This window comes from Malus domestica, chromosome 07, assembly GCF_042453785.1.
Source record: "Malus domestica chromosome 07, GDT2T_hap1".
Classification (NCBI taxonomy): domain Eukaryota; kingdom Viridiplantae; phylum Streptophyta; class Magnoliopsida; order Rosales; family Rosaceae; genus Malus; species Malus domestica.
The window spans coordinates 5,066,083-5,086,448 of record NC_091667.1 but is presented as its reverse complement, the minus strand read 5'-3'; the positions used below and the strand labels follow the sequence as shown (position 1 = coordinate 5,086,448).

Sequence of the window (20,366 nt, the reverse complement as noted above, 5' to 3'; positions counted from 1 at the left end):
TATGTTATGTTGTTTGGAAACAATCCTATTTGCCCTTTAATTTCTGATAGAGCGTCCATAGCCTTTGGTAGTTGATCCCTGTGACCTGAAGTTTGATTACTTACTGTCACTCTTTGAGTTAGTAGCAAGTTCTGTTAGAAAATATCAGAAAGTGATATCTTTTCTACCATGTTTCTTTCTAATTGTGTTCATCTACCCTCATGTGGCTGGTCTCGCATTAAAGATTTGATAGTTGTGTGTGAATGTAACGTGGAAAGTCTGCTTAGAAATTCTGGCTTTAGATTGTAGTTGTCCTTGCATTTCTTACCATGAAAATTATTTGGTTGGCTTATATTGATGACAACTAATTGAAACGTAGTCTGGTTGAGCGGTGCCATATATTTGAAAGAAATAATACCACAACTCGATAAGGAAATAGAATTCCCTGTTAGTCGAGGAAGATTGTAGTTATACAGTGTAAGATAATTTGCTTCCATCCACAGAAGAAGTAGAACAAATAATACCAAAGCATTATAAACCAAAAATGTATTTGATATCAAGCATGTAGTTTCGTGACAATTTTTGAAGTTACCTTCGGAACATGGCTTCCTTATCGATCCTCAAGCCTACCAATTTGAACTCCAAAATAATTTCACATATCATATCAACCATCGGATATCAAGCACCTTTTAAATGCTTAGACAAACACCATCCCCCAACCCAAACCACAACAAAGAGGAAAAATAAAGGTTTTAGTTAGACAGTTCAAACACCAGAAAGCTTTGTGAATATGAGACAACTAGGAACAATTACTTCGATAGGAGCCTTTGTGAATATCCTGTTTCTTTGCTGCTGTCCTAATAGTCAAGACAATTGAATGAAGTCTCATACCATCACCAAATTAACTGAGTCTCTGTTTTACACCAAATATATACGTTGTCAGTTATTGTTAAACCTTTGTCTTGTTCATGTGTAGTTTTCTGTTGTTTTTGTGTTTTGTACATTCATACCTTAAGTTTTAATATTATACTTTAGCATTAGCATTCGTAAGTGAATGTAGCTTTTAACTTTGTATTAATTTTCGATGTTTCTATTTACATTGTTCTAGTACGTGTCTGAGAGATGTCAAACAAGGACTTTGAAAATGACCTTGATGATAAAGCTAATTGGCCAAAACCTATTGAAGACTACTTTATTAGTCTGTTGTATGAAGAGACAAAAAAAGGCTTGCAAACCAACACTTTAGAAAAGAACCAGTGGGATGCGATTGATATGAAGTTGTTTGACAAATATGGTAAGAGATACACTCGTGAAAAATTGAAGCAAAAATATAATCGGTTGCAGAAGATTCATCGTGAGTTTGCCAAGCTTGTTAATCATACTGGGATGGGTTGGGACCCTGTTGCAAACACTGTTCAAGCATCGGACGAAGTTTGGTCAACTTATATTAAGGTATTTATTGTATTATATAATGTATTTTCTTTATAGATATGCATTATATAATATTATTTTCTAAGTGTGGATAACCAATATTAAAATTTTACAGAAAAATAAGTTTGCTAGCCGTTTCCGTAGCAAGGGGTGTTCTCATTATGAGGTGCTTGGACAGATTTTCAATAATACCACTGCTACTGGTCAAATGCAATATGCGTCCACCAATTCTCCTCAAAATTCTGATTCTGAGAGAGAGTTAGAAGCTGGGTTTCTTACCACTGGTGCACACATTAGACAAAGTACCGGGAGTGGTTCAAAGGCTTTTAGTGAGGGACATGAAGGAACCAGTACCAAGCGTTGTGCTCTTTTCCCTCCAAGTGATCTTTCCTCAAAGTCAAAGTCATCCAAGTCAAACAAAATGGACGAAGCTATTGCAGCTTGGGCAAAGTCACTTGATGCCAAGACTGAGGCTACATTAGAAAAGGTTAAGCGTAAAAGAGAGAAGGAAGTATCCTCCCCATTGAGAGAGTTAAGTACCATTGAAGATTGTGTGGAAGTACTTGAGGGCATGGAAGATGTTGATGATACCGCTTATTTGAAAGCTTTGGAGAAGTTCACTAGCTCGGATTGGAGGAGGATGTTTATGAAGATGTCTGAGTCGAGGAAAAAATTATGGCTCAATAGTCTAAAATGAATAGTTAGAGCCCTAGTAAGAAAGCTCAATAGTCCAAGTTGGTTGTTAGTTAGTGTGTTGGTAATACGATGAATTTGCTTAGAATTAATGATAAGGGTTAGTAAGATGACTATGGATATGCTTTTGTGTTTGGTATTAAGATCTTTTGCTTTATGATGAACTATAATTAAATGAGTATGGAAATGACTACTGTTGGTAATATGATTAATGTTATGTTATTATTCTATAATATTGTCTTGTCACTTTGTTTAGCTATTAATTACTTGATAGTTGTAAAATATAATTATTTGTTTGTCTATATAGGATGGATTCAAATGAAGTGGACAACAATGGTTCAAGTTCAGAAAGTGACTCATCATCTTATTTGGATGATTCACTTGGAGAGTTGCTTTTAGTTACAAGATTATATGACCATTACTCACGTTTAAATAAAGAGTCATGCATGACTTCACATTTTTCAGGCCGCCAATATGTGATAGAATTATTGAATGGACATCCACATAGGTTATTTAATATTGTAAGGATGGATAAAAACACGTTCAGAAATTTGTGCTCGACATTGAAAGAATTAAACTTTCTACAAGATGATAGATCAGTTTGTGTGGAGGAGGCCGTATGCATGTTCTTGTTTACTATCAGTCATACAATCCGCAATAGGGTAATTGCTGAAAGTTTTCAACATTCTAAAGAGACTGTGTCAAGACAATTTAATCGAGTTCTCAAAGCAATATGTCGACTTGGTACTCGTATAATTCAACCTCCAAATATGGATACGACACCTTCTGAGATTTTGGGAAATCCGAAGTACGACCCATGGTTTCAGGTAACATATTTATAAAGTACATTTTATTATTTAGTTAGATCATGACTATTATTTTTCTACAAAACCTAGAAAGATACATGTTTAAAGCTCTAGAATAACAACTTAGGTTGAAGTAAACTATATTTTGTGTACTAACATGTTATGATTTGAACTATAAAATGGTAGAATTGCATTGGTGCTATTGATGGAACACATATCAGTGCATGGGCTCCTTCATCAAAACAAATTTCATACCGAGGTAGAAAAGTTAGTGTGACACAAAATATTATGTTGGCGTGTTCATTTAACATGATGTTCACATATGTCTACACCGGATGGGAAGGAACGGCTAATGACTCGAGAGTGTTGATGGATGCAATAACAAGAGAAGAGAATAGGTTTCCAATGCCTCAAGAAGGTACGAAGTCATTGAAACGTATCAAATTACTTGTAATTTTTTTCTTATTGTATTTGGCTCAAGTGAAATACTTATATGCATTGTTATTGGAATAGGAAAATATTATGTTGTTGATTCCGGCTATGCCAACATGAGTGGGTTTCTCGCACCATATCGCAAAGTGCGTTATCACTTGCGTGATTTTAGAGGAAGAGGTAAACGTCCAAGAGGAGCAATGGAATTGTTCAACTTTAGGCACTCATCACTACGTAATGTTGTTGAACGATGCATTGGAGTGCTTAATAATCGTTTTCCTATTCTAAAGTTGATGCCAAATTATCCAATTAGGAAGCAAAGACGCATTCTTGTTGCATGTTGTGCCGTGCACAATTTCATTAGAATGAAATCAAGGAATGATACTTTGTTTCAACAATTTGAAGATAATGATGTTGATGTGGTAGATGAAGAAAGCTCGGGGGCGAATCAAGAAGGGGAAAATATGCATTTGAATGACGACAATGTTATGAATGATGTTAGAGACCACATAGCCGGATCAATGTGGCTTGATTATGTCAATAACAATTAGTCTCAAAGTTTATTGGTTTTCTAGAATGTTTTAACGTAATATTTATTGTCTAAGACTTGAAGTTTAATTTGATTATCGAGCATATATTTGTTGTATTAGCACATGGATATCAAAATGTTATGTTTAAGTTTTAATTTCATATGTTTTGTATATCTTAAAACAAATACATAATTGAAAAAAATAAAAAACCTGTTTTCAAGAGTTAAACCAAACAAGTTTTTAAATTTTTAGATTCAAAAATAATTTTTAAGTTCAATGCCAAACACATTTTTGAAACCTTAAAAAAACTGTTTTTAAGAGATGTTTTTAAAAGTTAGTTTTAAGAACAATTCAAGTTTTTGAGTAGGATACCAAACAGGCCCTTAAGTTTTTGATAAACACTTCAAATCATTTTTTTTTTAAAGTTAATGATGAAAAAAAAAAACTGAAAACCCAAAGCTGGGAAAGCATCTTAAAAAACAGCTTATTCCAAGGTTGAACAGAAACAAATAAATGAACTTATGTAGGTAAAATAATAAATAAATGAACTTTTCAAATCTCTAATTCTGCCCTTCTTTCTCTCTATCATCAGTCTCTCTTCATCCGCCGCTGCCAACCTAGGCAGAGCAGAAAGCGACGCCGCCTCCAATCTCTAGCCTCCCCCTCTCAGCCGTCAGCCATAAACTCCAGGTTTAGTGCCTCTCTCTCCTCTGTCTATCCTTGTCTACCATGGCTGCAATTGCCTAGGGTTTTCGTTTACTCTCTCAATCTTAAATCCTTCCAGGGTTTTTGTTTACTATCTTAAAATTAAGCCCTTCTAGATTTCAATATTCGTGAAGGAATTTAAAAAATAATAACCGAATTTTAGTTTTAAATTTATTGCCTAGCTGAACAGTTTCTGTGCTACTATCTTCTCCAATTGAAGTTCTTGCCTGTGTAATTTCAACTTAATTTTCGTGTAAAGAAGAAACACAGAAAGCTGAATTTTTGTTTTAGATTAACTTTTTTTTTTAGAATGTCTGGAGGAAACATGTTCATAGTTGTTGATTATCTAAATTGATTACTTCTTGATTAATTTTTTTTAGATTAATTTTCTTGTTTGTCATTATCTAAATTGCTCTGTGCACTACTCTGAATTGCTCATTTCCTGAAAACGAAATAGAATTGATAGTTCTATTTGTTGGATCAATATTTTGGTGGACTTTATCAACTTTTGTAAAAGCATCAATAAAATGTCAAATATTAACATAATATATAGGGGATATGTGGCATTTCATAGATGGTCCAAAACATTGTTCTAGTGATGGTCGTAATTCTTTTCAATAGCTCTCCATGTCATTAGATTCATACAATCACATCATGCACGACTTTTAAAAACATCACTAGAACAATGTTATGTGATTGTATGAATCTAATGACATGGAGAGCTATTGAAAAGAATTACGACCATCACTAGAACAATGTTTTGAACCATCTATGAAATGCCACATATCCTCTATATATTATGTTAATATTTGACATTTTATTGATGCTTTTACAAAAGTTGATAAAGTCCACCAAAATATTGATCCAACAAATAGAACTATCAATTCTATTTCGTTTTCAGGAAATGAGCAATTCAGAGCAGTGCACAGAGCAATTTAGATAATGACAAACAAGAAAATTAATCTAAAAAAAATTAATCAAGAAGTAATCAATTTAGATAATCAACAACTATGAACATGTTTCCTCCAGACATTCTAAAAAAAAAAGTTAATCTAAAACAAAAATTCAGCTTTCTATGTTTCTTCTTTACACGAAAATTAAGTTGAAATTACACAGGCAAGAACTTTAATTGGAGAAGATAGTAGCACATAAACTGTTCAGCTAGGCAATAAATTTAAAACTAAAATTCGGTTATTATTTTTTAAATTCCTTCACGAATATTGAAATCTAGAAGGGCTTAATTTTAAGATAGTAAACAAAAACCCTGGAAGGATTTAAGATTGAGAGAGTAAACGAAAACCCTAGGCAATTGCAGCCATGGTAGACAGGGATAGACAGAGGAGAGAGAAGCACTAAACCTGGAGTTTATGGCTGACGGCTGAGAGGGGGAGGCTAGAGATTGGAGGCGGCGTCGCTTTCTGCTCTGCCTAGGTTGGCAGCGGCGGATGAAGAGAGACTGATGATAGAGAGAAAGAAGGGCAGAATTAGAAATTTGAAAAGTTCATTTATTTATTATTTTACCTACATAAGTTCATTTATTTGTTTCTGTTCAACCCTGGAATAAGCTGTTTTTTTAAGATGCTTTCCCAGCTTTGGGTTTTCAGTTTTTTTTTTTTCATCATTAACTTTAAAAAAAAAAATTGATTTGAAGTGTTTATAAAAAACTTAAGGGCCTGTTTGGTATCCTACTCAAAAACTTGAATTGTTCTTAAAACTAACTTTTAAAAACATCTCTTAAAAACAGTTTTTTTTAAGGTTTCAAAAATGTATTTGGCATTGAACTTAAAAACTATTTTTGAATCTAAAAATTTAAAAACTTGTTTGGTTTAACTCTTGAAAACAGGTTTTTTTTTTTTCAATTATGTATTTGTTTTAAGATATACAAAACATAAGAAATTAAAACTTAAACATAACATTTTGATATCCATGTGCTAATACAACAAATATATGCTCGATAATCAAATTAAACTTCAAGTCTTAGACAATAAATATTACGTTAAAACATTCTAGAAAACCAATAAATTTTGAGACTAATTGTTATTGACATAATCAAGCCACATTGATCCGGCTATGTGGTCTCTAACATCATTCATAACATTGTCGTCATTCAAATGCATATTTTCCCCTTCTTGATTCGCCCACGAGCTTTCTTCATCTACCACATCAACATCATTATCTTCAAATTGTTGAAACAAAGTATCATTCCTTGATTGCATTCTAATGAAATTGTGCACGGCACAACATGCAACATGAATGCGTCTTTGCTTCCTAATTGGATAATTTGGCATCAACTTTAGAATAGGAAAACGATTCTTAAGCACTCCAATGCATCGTTCAACAACATTACGTAGTGATGAGTGCCTAAAGTTGAACAATTCTATTGCTCCTCTTGGACGTTTACCTCTTCCTCTAAAATCACGCAAGTGATAACGCACTTTGCGATATGGTGCGAGAAACCCACTCATGTTGGCATAGCCGGAATCAACAACATAATATTTTCCTATTCCAATAACAATGCATATAAGTATTTCACTTGAGCCAAATACAATAAGAAAAAAATTACAAGTAATTTGATACGTTTCAATGACTTCGTACCTTCTTGAGGCATTGGAAACCTATTCTCTTCTCTTGTTATTGCATCCATCAACACTCTCGAGTCATTAGCCGTTCCTTCCCATCCGGTGTAGACATATGTGAACATCATGTTAAATGAACACGCCAACATAATATTTTGTGTCACACTAACTTTTCTACCTCGGTATGAAATTTGTTTTGATGAAGGAGCCCATGCACTGATATGTGTTCCATCAATAGCACCAATGCAATTCTACCATTTTATAGTTCAAATCATAACATGTTAGTACACAAAATATAGTTTACTTCAACCTAAGTTGTTATTCTAGAGCTTTAAACATATATCTTTCTAGGTTTTGTAGAAAAATAATAGTCATGATCTAACTAAATAATAAAATGTACTTTATAAATATGTTACCTGAAACCATGGGTCGTACTTCGGATTTCCCAAAATCTCAGAAGGTGTCTTATCCATATTTGGAGGTTGAATTATACGAGTACCAAGTCGACATATTGCTTTGAGAACTCGATTAAATTGTCTTGACACAGTCTCTTTAGAATGTTGAAAAGTTTCAACAATTACCCTATTGCAGATTGTATGACTGATAGTAAACAAGAACATGCATACGGCCTCCTCCACACAAACTGATCTATCATCTTGTAGAAAGTTTAATTCTTTCAATGTCGAGCACAAATTTCTGAACGTGTTTTTATCCATCCTTACAATATCAAATAACCTATGTGGATGTCCATTCAATAATTCTATCACATATTGGCGGCCTGAAAAATGTGAAGTCATGCATGGCTCTTTATTTAAACGTGAGTAATGGTCATATAATCTTGTAACTAAAAGCAACTCTCCAAGTGAATCATCCAAATCAGATTATGAGTCACTTTCTGAACTTGAACCATTGTTGTCCACTTCATTTGAATCCATCCTATATAGACAAACAAATAATTATATTTTACAACTATCAAGTAATTAATAGCTAAACAAAGTGACAAGACAATATTATAGAATAATAACATAACATTAATCATATTACCAACACTAGTCATTTCCATACTCATTTAATTATAGTTCATCATAAAGCAAAAGATCTTAATACCAAACACAAAAGCATATCCATAGTCATCTTACTAACCCTTATCATTAATTCTAAGCAAATTCATCGTATTACCAACACCCTAACTAACAACCAACTTGGACTATTGAGCTTTCTTACTAGGGCTCTAACTATTCATTTTAGACTATTGAGCCATAATTTTTTCCTCGACTCAGACATCTTCATAAACATCCTCCTCCAATCCGAGCTAGTGAACTTCTCCAAAGCTTTCAAATAAGCGGTATCATCAACATCTTCCATGCCCTCAAGTACTTCCATACAATCTTCAATGGTACTTAACTCTCTCAATGGGGAGGATACTTCCTTCTCTCTTTTACGCTTAACCTTTTCTAATGTAGCCTCAGTCTTGGCATCAAGTGACTTTGCCCAAGCTGCAATAGCTTCGTCCATTTTGTTTGACTTGGATGACTTTGACTTTGAGGAAATATCACTTGGAGGGAAAAGAGCACAACGCTTGGTACTGGTTCCTTCATGTCCCTCACTAAAAGCCTTTGAACCACTCCCGGTACTTTGTCTAATGTGTGCACCAGTGGTAAGAAACCCAGCTTCTAACTCTCTCTCAGAATCAGAATTTGGAGGAGAATTGGTGGACGCATATTGCATTTGACCAGTAGCAGTGGTATTATTGAAAATCTGTCCAAGCACCTCATAATGAGAACACCCCTTGCTACGGAAACGGCTAGCAAACTTGTTTTTCTGTAAAATTTTAATATAGGTTGTCCACACTTAGAAAATAATATTATATAATGCATATCTATAAAGAAAATACATTATATAATACAATAAATACCTTAATATAAGCTGACCAAACTTCGTCCGATGCTTGAACAGTGTTTGCAACAGGGTCCCAACCCATCCCAGTATGATTAACAAGCTTGGCAAACTCACGATGAATCTTCCGCAACCGATTATATTTTTGCTTCAATTTTTCACGAGTGTATCTCTTACCATATTTGTCAAACAACTTCATATCAATCGCATCCCACTGGTTCTTTTCTAAAGTGTTGGTTTGCAAGCCTTTTTTTGTCTCTTCATACAACAGACTAATAAAGTAGTCTTCAATAGGTTTTGGCCAATTAGCTTTATCATCAAGGTCATTTTCAAAGTCCTTGTTTGACATCTCTCAGACACGTACTAGAATAATGTAAATAGAAACATCGAAAATTAATACAAAGTTAAAAGCTACATTCACTTACGAATGCTAATGCTAAAGTATAATATTAAAACTTAAGGTATGAATGTACAAAACACAAAAACAACAGAAAACTACACATGAACAAGACAAAGGTTTAACAATAACTGACAACGTATATATTTGGTGTAAAACAGAGACTCAGTTAATTTGGTGATGGTATGAGACTTCATTCAATTGTCTTGACTATTAGGACAGCAGCAAAGAAACAGGATATTCACAAAGGCTCCTATCGAAGTAATTGTTCCTAGTTGTCTCATATTCACAAAGCTTTCTGGTGTTTGAACTGTCCAACTAAAACCTTTATTTTTCCTCTTTGTTGTGGTTTGGGTTGGGGGATGGTGTTTGTCTAAGCATTTAAAAGGTGCTTGATATCCGATGGTTGATATGATATGTGAAATTATTTTGGAGTTCAAATTGGTAGGCTTGAGGATCGATAAGGAAGCCATGTTCCGAAGGTAACTTCAAAAATTGTCACGAAACTACATGCTTGATATCAAATACATTTTTGGTTTATAATGCTTTGGTATTATTTGTTCTACTTCTTCTGTGGATGGAAGCAAATTATCTTAAACTGTATAACTACAATCTTCCTCGACTAACAGGGAATTCTATTTCCTTATCGAGTTGTGGTATTATTTCTTTCAAATATATGGCACCGCTCAACCAGTCTACGTTTCAATTAGTTGTCATCAATATAAGCCAACCAAATAATTTTCATGATAAGGAATGCAAGGACAACTACAATCTAAAGCCAGAATTTCTAAGCAGACTTTCCACGTTACATTCACACACAACTATCAAATCTTTAATGCGAGACCAGCCACATGAGGGTAGATGAACACAATTAGAAAGAAACATGGTAGAAAAGATATCACTTTCTGATATTTTCTAACAGAACTTGCTACTAACTCAAAGAGTGACAGTAAGTAATCAAACTTCAGGTCACAGGGATCAACTACCAAAGGCTATGGACGCTCTATCAGAAATTAAAGGGCAAATAGGATTGTTTCCAAACAACATAACATACTAAATTTAGGTGGCAATTATGACTGAAATATTTCATATTAGAGAAAACAGTATGAGGCAGCTCCACCTCAAGGGACTTAGGCAAAGTTGAAATAGATTCAACCTCACATAACCACAACACAACACAAGAAGCACCACATGATTATACGTTACATCCGAAACCAGTCATCGAACCTTAAGTAACATCTCATTCAACCCAAAATCAGTTAGACTTTACACCAAATTCAGTCCACAAAAATGACAGTATGACTGAAATATCCCAAATCGGAGAAAACCCACATCACAACAAATTCAGTTCACAAATCAATCCTCATGGGCACATCAGAAAACATAAATATAGAGTTTTCAGATTAATTACCAAGCTATGAGCTCGATCGAGCTCAGTTAGGTTAATATATACACACAGTACACAAATAAATCATACCAATAGATATATAAACTCAATTTCTCACAACCCAACAAACAAAACACATAAATCAACTTTCCCATCATTTCCTCCATTTTCCAAGGAACCAAACAAAATAGTAAGAGACAGACCCATTACCTTGATCGTTTCTTGCAGAGAAAAGAATGGCCCAATTTCGTCCCCAATCAAGCACTCAGAGATTCGAGGCTTAAAGCTATTCACCAGAACCTTCACCTTATTGGCCGGAATCTCTTGGTCGTTCGTCGTAGGTGAGGCGCAAGGCGTGGTCTGCGGCGCAGGTCTCTCAGACCTCCATCGCGAGTTGCAACGCAGGGATACGAATTTGTGAAAGAAAAAAAACCCTAAAACCTGACTTTTGTTGTTTTCAAATTATAATGGGCTGTTTTTAAAATTTTTTTTAGTCCAGTTTTGCAAAATGGGCTTACCAAACAAGTTTTTTTTACCTTAAAACTTAAAAATTGTTTTTGAGTTAAAAACTTTGGACTCAAATCCAATACCAAACAGGCCCTGAATTTTTGTTTTAGATTAACTTTTTTTTTTAGAATGTCTGGAGGAAACATGTTCATAGTTGTTGATTATCTAAATTGATTACTTCTTGATTAATTTTTTTTAGATTAATTTTCTTGTTTGTCATTATCTAAATTGCTCTGTGCACTGCTCTGAATTGCTCATTTCCTGAAAACGAAATAGAATTGATAGTTCTATTTGTTGGATCAATATTTTGGTGGACTTTATCAACTTTTGTAAAAGCATCAATAAAATGTCAAATATTAACATAATATATAGAGGATATGTGGCATTTCATAGATGGTCCAAAACATTGTTCTAGTGATGGTCGTAATTCTTTTCAATAGCTCTCCATGTCATTAGATTCATACAATCACATCATGCACGACTTTGGCACATTCTCAAATTTCATACAACCACCATGTGGCCTTAAGCAAATGCTCATCTCTTTTTTTTTCTGCTTCTAGAGCAAGTAATAATCTAAGAACAGCCTAGCTCTGTTCGTGCTGAGTGATTTTCGTTTCAAAATAACTTTTTATAAGAGGTTTTCATTTTAAAATAGTTATGGCAAGCGATTAGTAAAAAAGTGAGCTTGACAATGTCAAGGCCTAAGTGCAAGTAAACAACCATTCATGGACAGATTAAGAAAGATATATATATCTGTTTGTGGAGTTATGCTTCTGATTTGTCTTAGGGTTTGTGGGGTTTGTAGGGACTGTTTTATGATTTCATCCCCTGCCAATGCCTCCCCTTCTATATTTGATTAATTTTTTCTTGGTTGTGTTACAATATCATTTGTTCTTGTTTTATTATATATATGTATATATGCAAATCACTAGTTTGTATATATACAAATCACTAGTTGGTATCGATGGCAAAGAAGGGGGCGTCTTCTTCAATATCATTTGTTCTTGTTTTTTGGGAGATAGCCTTATATTCTTATATTTCAATTTTATATTTGAGTTTTTGCACTGGAGGAGAAAACATTGGACTCAAATCTCACATTTTGACTTTTACAATTGGGCTACTATTTACTCTAAATAGTACTTGCCTTTTTACAACTCCACCTGTTAGGTAAGGGCAATGGGAAGGGTGATACTATTCACAATTTTTATAATTTTATTTTATTTTTATGCTTTGTAAGTTTGTTCTTTGAAAATAAAATGATCGTCTAATTTCAATAAGATGTTGAGTATTTATAGAATAATAAAATGGTTGGGTGTTTATAGAATAATAAAATGTGGGGAATGGTTGGGTATTTATAAAAAAAATCCTATTTTTCCCTATGTTTTGTAATTTTTATTGCTGGGTTAATCCTTGCACTTGATTTTCAAACTCATTTAAAATCAAACGCACTAGAACTTGTCGTATGTCACAATGGTATTTCTTTTATACCGTTGGAAATCCAACAGCCTGAGATGTGCCACGTCAGAGTCGTTGGGCTCTTTTGTTGCAACAGGGCTCACTGCTACAGTTTATATCGGCTCACTATCCCTTTTGCGTGTGCAATGCACGCGTCATGCACATAAAAAAATCAAAGACCGTGGCTGACCTCTTGTTGACATTAACCTTGCTATCTGACGTCATGTTGACGTTAGCCTTGCTAGTTGACGCAAGATTGGGCCGGTATAAGTAACGTTAGCCAGTTGATGCAAGGCGCAAAGCTGGGCTTATCTTGCTCGGTCTTTTGAGCGAGCATTGCATGGCCCACTACTTGCCCTCTTCCATTTTGGCTGCTGAAGTTGTTTTTGTGTTGAAGGACATGTATGTTTCAAGCACTTGTCCTTGGCATCCCTTGATGGTGGGCGGATTTGCTAAATACCTACTACTAGCCCAGCCCATACCCAAAAAAAAAATAAAAAATCCTCCAGTGCTTCCTAGTACTCTGACTACTCTTTGCTCGGCACCTCAATCACTTCACTCAACTCGACCAAGAAGGAGTAGGAGCGTCTTCTGCGTCCAACTCTCCCTCCTTCCCTCTCCGACTCCTCCACCGTGACTCCTATCATTGATTGAACATCTTCACTTGTTCTTTTACTTGAGATGCCCTCAGAACTGAAACCCCCAAATCGAAACCAGGCTGCCTCTTGTTTTGGTCCGCCTTCATTGTTTGGATTTGGATTTTTCAGCGGGTATTCTCTCTCTCTCTCTCTCTCTCTCTCTCTCTCTCAACAATACCTAATACCTGGCCATGGAATTCTGTTATGCTCAAGCAATTTTCGCTGTTGAGTTGCTTTTGAGTAATTTATATCTTTCCACTGCACTTGTTTATATCTTGGTCTTGGAATAATATTGTGTGCGTATTTTACTATGAATATTGTGAATAATTGATTATTCAATCGAATGGGAAATCAATTGATGAATCATAGCGTAGTATCACACGTTGAGAAACACAATTGGTATTTGATAATGCAGATTTATGCAATGGAATGAAAAACATTATCAATTTAGATTTTTATTCAGTGTGAGTACCGAGTGTAGTGGTATTATAAGATTCATACAGCCGACCTCATTTAGTGGGATAAGGCTTTGTTGTTGTTGTATTCAGTACGAGATTAACACTTTTTAATGTTATTATTGCCCAAAAAACTATTTCTAGCTCTAGCTGGTGGACTTTTTAGTTTGCGGGACTTGTCATCACAGCCGATATATGTTTAGGTTCCTTATTATAAAATTGTTGCCTAAAGCTAAAAGTTTCCCCTACACATTTGTGAATAAATTGGAGGGGAAGTGGTTTCATTGATGATTGCTGCTTTATTACCATTACCATTTTGTATCTTCACTGATGTGGGTTTTAAGGGGAACAAAGCTTCAAGATTGACATGTTTTAGTAACAGTCTTATACAATATTTGGTTTTTTACTGATAAGAAATAGGAGTGTAAGTTAACACATTGTATTTGGACATATTGCAGGCTTGGTTTTCTCTTGGGAAGTCAGTATGTTTGATGTGAATGATGGTTTCTGGATTATCGACTAGGTTGTTGAACATATGCATAGCTTCGTTTTGTAAGTCCCGGCTACTGGAGAGAGCAGAAGCCGTTATAATTGATGGCATAAGATTGGGGGTGATTCCAGATGTGGTAACTTACAATACTTTGCTCAATGCCTATTCTCGGTTTGTTAGCTTGGATTCAGCTTATTCTGTTGTTCATAGAATGAAAGAGGCTGGGATTAGTCCAGATGTCATTACATACAATTCTTTGTTATCTGGGGCCACCAGGAATTGCCTATTATCACAATCTCTGGATCTGTTTGAGGAAATGTTACAAGCGGGCATACATCCTAATGTATGGAGTTACAATATTCTGATGCATTGTTTCTTTAAGTTAGGAAAACCTGATGAAGCCAACAGAGTTTTTCAGGATATTTTACTTCGCAATCTCACTCCCCACCCAGCTACGTTTAACATAATGATTAATGGCCTTTGTAAAAATGAATACATTGATAATGCCCTTATGTTATTTAGGAATTTGCAACGTCATGGATTTGTTCCCCGATTAGTGACGTACAATATTCTTATCCACGGGCTATGCAAGGCACGCAGATTGGGGCAAGCAAGAAAAATGCTAAAGGAACTGGGGGAATCAGGTTATGAGCCAAATGCCATAACCTACACTACAGTTATGAAATGCTGCTTTAAGTTTAAGCAGTATGACGAAGCGCTCGAGATTATGTCAGAGATGAAGAGTAAAGGGTATACTTTTGATGGCTTTGCAAACTGCACAGTTGTTGCTGCTTTAGTTAAGACTGGGAGGATAGAAGAGGCAAATGCTTGCATGGAACAGACAATGAGAAATGGCATTGAACTTGATTTAGCGGCTTATAACACTTTACTTAATATGTATTGTAGAGAAGGTAAGTTTGAAGCTGCCTATAAGTTGATGGATGAAATAGAGAATGGAGGTCTGCGGTGTGACAAGTATACCCACACAATTATAATTGATGGATTGTGCAAGGCTGGTAATATTATCGGGGCTGAACAACATTTACAATATATGAAAATGATTGGCTTCCGTGAAAACTTGGTTGCCTTCAACTGCATGATTGATGGCTTGTGTAAAGCTGGTCAAATCGATCGTGCAATGGACTTGTATAAATCAATGGAGACTAAAGATTCCTTTACCTACACCTCTTTGGTGCACAATCTTTGCAAGGCTGGAAGGTTCCGTTGTGCGTCCAAGCTTATGATGAAATGTTTAAGAGATGGCAAGAAAATACTCAAGGCTACCCAACGAGCTGTCCTTGATGGTCTTCATAGTACGGGGTATACAGATGAAGCAAGGAAGCTTCGGTGGAAAATTCAAGTGGCTAGAATATTACGTTAAAAACTGGCCGTGCTTTTGCTGCTGAAAATTAGTTTCATCATATTTGCATTCGCATTTTGGACAGCACCATTTAAAATCCCTCTTTTAGTCATATTCCGTAAACATAAGTTGTTTTGGGTGGTAAGCTTGTTCTACCCAGCACTGATTGTTAATGGTGAAGAGTAATATGGAATCTGAATGTAAGGCGACTAACTACCCTGCCACTGCCTTGCATTGCTAATCTGACAGTGGTTCTGCCGGTGTGCATAACAGAAAGACACTACTTGTAGCAAATACACTACTTCCCATATTCATGTATGACTGGAAACATTTCTCAAATTCATCTGTCAGTCATGCTGGTTCTTCACTTGATGGACCCACTGTGAGTTTCTGTTCTTATTCCAACTGATTTAATAGATCTTCTTTGAGTTGTTAAATAAACTAATGCTCTTCAAAAGTTACTGAAAGAACACCAGCACTTTTTATATATTAATTTTCATTTTTAACTTCTTTTGGAAACAAATTATGAAATATGTGTTACTTTTGGCAGGGTAACCGGTTAGCATTATTGAGAGCAGTTTATTTAGAACTCAGGACAACTACTAACTACTCCTGAGAGGTAAACTTGTGTATTACAGCCTACTTTTCGTGTAAGTGATTTTTGACCTCAAATTTTGATAATTTGGTTTCTTAGATACATTTAATGGTTGTACGACAGAGGAATAAGAGAGCTTTGATTCTCAGACAGAGAAAAAGGATGGTTTACTATACAATGTATGCATCCAAAAGTTAAGAATTGCAAACTCTTGCATGTTTTATAAAAGAACAATTCTGAGGGAACCCTTGATTCTCTTTCATATTTGTTGGTCTATTTCTTAACCTGTAACAGCAATGATGTTTTACAATTCTTCAAGGTCTGAGATATTATATTTTAAATAATATACTTTGTAAGCAAAGTACTCCAAATTTTTACTATAAAAGGTTGATTGTTTACTTTTGTTTATATATGTCTTCCTATATCTTTACATTCTTAATATGCTGATAAAGAAATGTTAGATCAATATTTGATTTTGTTCCTTTCATTTTAAAGGAGTTTTTATGATTGAGAGGCCTCATTTATTTCGTGCTTCTGTGTGTGCGTGCTTATAACTTGGGTCAGAACTCAGAAGGAGATGCATTGACAAAATAAATAGTTTTCAAAGAGCATGGGATAGAAACTAAGATGTATCATAATGTGCGCGGAGGTCCGGATTTTAAGCTCAGCAATTCAATTCACGTATGTCATTATGCAGATGTAGTGGTCTAAACCAAACCAAGGTGACAGAGTAAGTAAAAGAAGGAAAGAAAAAGACAGAAATATGAATTGCTGGTTTACTTCATATTACTGTATTTTATGTCTTTAAAAATATTGCCTGTAGCTCCAAAGAGGATGTTTACTCGTTCGGCATAAAGGGTTTCTTTCCTTGATATCCTGGATCTGTTTAGGTGATCTAGTTTACTGAAATTAAATTCCCAAAATTTCAGTCTAGCGAATAAGAATATTAGATAACTGCATAAAACATCTGTCCTGGTCCTAAATAAAATTTTGTATATGACTGCACAAACAGCAATTCGAGAAAGGCTCATACTCTATCAGAATAAAGCTGTTTGAATTATTCGAACAATAAACAAAAATCATACAAAAATATAGGGGAAAGATTGAAATGTATCGAGAAGAGATAACAGAGCTGGTTTTATGAGCTGGGACAGCGAAACAAAAAACCAGCTGCTCAACTTCTTTGGGCTGGAACAGAGAAAGGAGAGAAGGATTGAGGTATGTAGGTGGGAGGCTGATTCATGTCTGCTGGAAGGAGAAATAGGATATCGAAGAGGTTGATGGGGGATTAGGCTTCTCTGTTGGGTGGGAGGAGAAGAAGATGGTGAGGCCTTAAGCGAATACACACAATGGCGGTAGTTTTTGTTTAAAAGAAAAAACATTATCTAACAGATGACACAAATCCTTATGTTAAAAGTAAGCAATCACCAATGACCAAAAGGTGCCATTGCCGCTAAGACTTTTGAAAGCAAAAGTAGGTTTACTGGTCATCTTTCTTCTGGGGCTTTCGATGTTTCTCCCATTCTTGGCACCACTGCAAAATGGTTTGAGTCTTGCGCCGCCAAATCTTGGAATAAGCATTCCTCGCTAAACAATCATATGCCAGGGGAATATTCGGCCTTGCCCCAAAGTGCAACTAGCCGACTTTGAAAACACTGATGAACATGGTATTTTTTGATTCTTGCCTCATTGTTTTTTCTTATTTCTTTGTAACATGTTCATTGATTTATCATGTACCACTGTTATGAAGAATGACGAAGGTGGTAACTCTGTATTCACTGTGCTTCTCGAGGGTATAGTAACAGTATATTGGATGATATTGAAGGAGCAGTGGATGGCAGAGTGAACACAGACAAGGTAATTTACAAGGAACATTCAGAATTTTATATTGCTAGGCTTGTTTTGTTTCACCTCTGCAATAAATGCTAGTGTATGTATAACTTTTTAAAAACTTAGGTGTCTGAACCATTGAATTTATATCTTCGCTATCATGATCGCTTTCATTTCAGGCAACAACTGCTAGTGTATGTATACTGTTCTTGGAGCTGCAGCTACTGAATTGAGTGAGCTAGGAGAGTAAAGGAGTTATATTTTACAGAAACGGGGAACATTGTCATTTTCAGGCAGTGTGCATTGGATGGCTGTGTTTCACATTCAGGTAATGTGCACAGACGTCGTATTTTGCTCACTTTCAGTGATTTCATATGCAATATGCCTGTTTAGTTTAAAAAATAAAATATAAATAAATAAAAAAATATGCAATATTCCTTTTGAGGTGGGTTGGCCATGAGTGAAATAACGAACTAAAGAATCAATGATGTTGCAGATTGGACCAGTATACTGTAGCAAAATTTGCCGAAAGCTTTGACACTATGCCTAAATTTCTTGAGAAAATTGCTGGGCTTAATGCAACGGAGACCATATCTTCTATATGTGCTGAACATGCATCAGGAAATACCAAAGTTTGCCTTGACTAAGTAGGCTGTTCCTTGTCTTGTAGCAGTTGATGCTTTTGTATGAGAGTTTCCATTGCATTGTATGTTGTTAGAGCTGTGATGCTTTTATGTGATATTGGTTCTGAAGATTATTTCTTGTGCATTAAATTTTGGTCTAGGATTTGTCTGTATGTTGTTACGCTGTGGTGTGTGCTTGCTGGTAAATGATTCTTGAAGTGTCGGTGGTAATTTGGAGTGCTAGAGCCTTCTTTTCACCAAACGGGTGGCTGTTTTGGGAGTTTGTTTTGCTTGCGTATTGTGCTGCTTCGTTTTGCTCAGTGCCTGCCTTTTTTTTGTTTTTAATTTTTGTGGCTTAGATTGTTGCTGCTTCTCAGTTCATACAATCACAAGGTTGTGATAAGTATTTATGAATCCAGTTTACAATCTCTTGCCATAGGGAGTTGTGTATACTCTCTCGCTGTCACGTTTCATAGTAACTGTGATATCGCATACATAGCATCGATCAAGTGCAGCTTGAAATCCACATCCTTTGCCTGCTTCTTCAGGATATCCTTGAGGCGGCCGAATTCACCGGCAAGTGAAGATATCTGGTGCTTGTTTGCTTGTGCTTTGGTATGAAACTCTGATTCTACATTCTCAAGAACGATTTCGTAGCAGGGAATTGATGCTCACCACTGTAACTATATGCTAACTGAAATTGTAGGAGAGATTGTTGAGGATGAGGATATGCAGAGGGGGTATGTCCAAACCACCATAGTCCGTTTGATTCGGTTTGATTCAGTTTCGATCAATACCACCATTGAACCCAAACCAAACTATTATTATCGGTTGATTCGGTGTGTTTGAACCTATTTCTCTCACATCAATGGATAATATCTAACATTTCAAGGGTTTTAATTTTCTAAACATCTATACATCTCGCACATTCTATAATATGTTAATATGTGTATGGTTAGATATTCAAATAATCTATAATATGTTCACATGTGTAAAATAAAAATAATGATAATTAAAAAATAATAGTTCGTTTCAGTTTGGTTTTAATTAGTTTCAAAAGTATCAAAATCAAACCAAACTGATATAAAATCGAATGATTTTAAATTAATTGATTTTTTTTCTTAGTCAATATCAAACCAAACCGACCAAAACAGTTCGAATTGGTCGGTTTGAACGGTTCGGTCGGTATAAGACCCACCCCAAAAGAAACAAGTTCAAAAATTCAAATAAAAATTCTAGGGTAAAAGATTGTTTACTACCCTCATGTTTCGTGGTTTTCAACATTTAGTATATTAAGTTTTTTTCGTCTCAGAGTTATACCTAAAGTGTGAATTTTGGAACAGTCTCATACATCCGTTAGTCAAACTGTTAAATGTGCTGTTAATTGTGACATGGCGTCCATGTGGACAATGAATGGGCTCCACGTGTCAGCCACGTTTTTTTTTTTCCTTCTTCTTTCTTCTTCTTTTTCTTCTTCTTCCTTCGACTGCAACTTTTTTTTTTCTTCTTCTTCCTTCTCCTTCTTCCTTCCTCCTTCCTTTTCCTTCTTCCTTCTTCTTCCTTCTCCCTTCTCCTTCTCCT

General features: G+C 35.2%; 3 protein-coding genes across 4 annotated transcripts; 1 reads left to right on the top strand and 2 right to left on the bottom strand.

Moving 5' to 3' along the window:
- The first annotated feature begins 4,446 nt into the window (after positions 1–4,446).
- Positions 4,447–18,919, top strand: LOC103433217 (pentatricopeptide repeat-containing protein At5g46680). Of its 2 annotated transcripts, XM_070824492.1 has the most exons (7): positions 4,447–4,561; positions 14,346–16,119; positions 16,288–16,356; positions 17,345–17,999; positions 18,083–18,189; positions 18,342–18,490; positions 18,659–18,919. In XM_070824492.1, the coding sequence occupies exon 2, from the start codon at positions 14,385–14,387 to the stop codon at positions 15,756–15,758; it is 1,374 nt and encodes a 457-aa protein (XP_070680593.1). In that variant the 5' UTR covers positions 4,447–4,561; positions 14,346–14,384; the 3' UTR covers positions 15,759–16,119; positions 16,288–16,356; positions 17,345–17,999; positions 18,083–18,189; positions 18,342–18,490; positions 18,659–18,919. The 2 variants fall into 2 exon arrangements, with proteins under 2 accessions (XP_070680593.1, XP_028961093.1); XM_029105260.2 differs by lacking the exons at positions 4,447–4,561; positions 17,345–17,999; positions 18,083–18,189; positions 18,342–18,490; positions 18,659–18,919 and adding an exon at positions 13,092–13,564 and having other exon boundaries at positions 16,288–16,740.
- LOC103433238 (uncharacterized) lies at positions 6,607–7,625 on the bottom strand. The gene is made up of 4 exons (XM_029104784.1): positions 7,569–7,625; positions 7,172–7,403; positions 6,978–7,076; positions 6,607–6,752 (listed from the first exon to the last, which is right to left on the bottom strand). The coding sequence occupies exons 1-4, from the start codon at positions 7,623–7,625 to the stop codon at positions 6,607–6,609; spliced, it is 534 nt and encodes a 177-aa protein (XP_028960617.1).
- LOC114825752 (L10-interacting MYB domain-containing protein-like) lies at positions 8,392–9,397 on the bottom strand. The gene is made up of 2 exons (XM_029104783.1): positions 9,068–9,397; positions 8,392–8,973 (listed from the first exon to the last, which is right to left on the bottom strand). The coding sequence occupies exons 1-2, from the start codon at positions 9,395–9,397 to the stop codon at positions 8,392–8,394; spliced, it is 912 nt and encodes a 303-aa protein (XP_028960616.1).
- Positions 18,920–20,366: the final 1,447 nt, after the last annotated feature.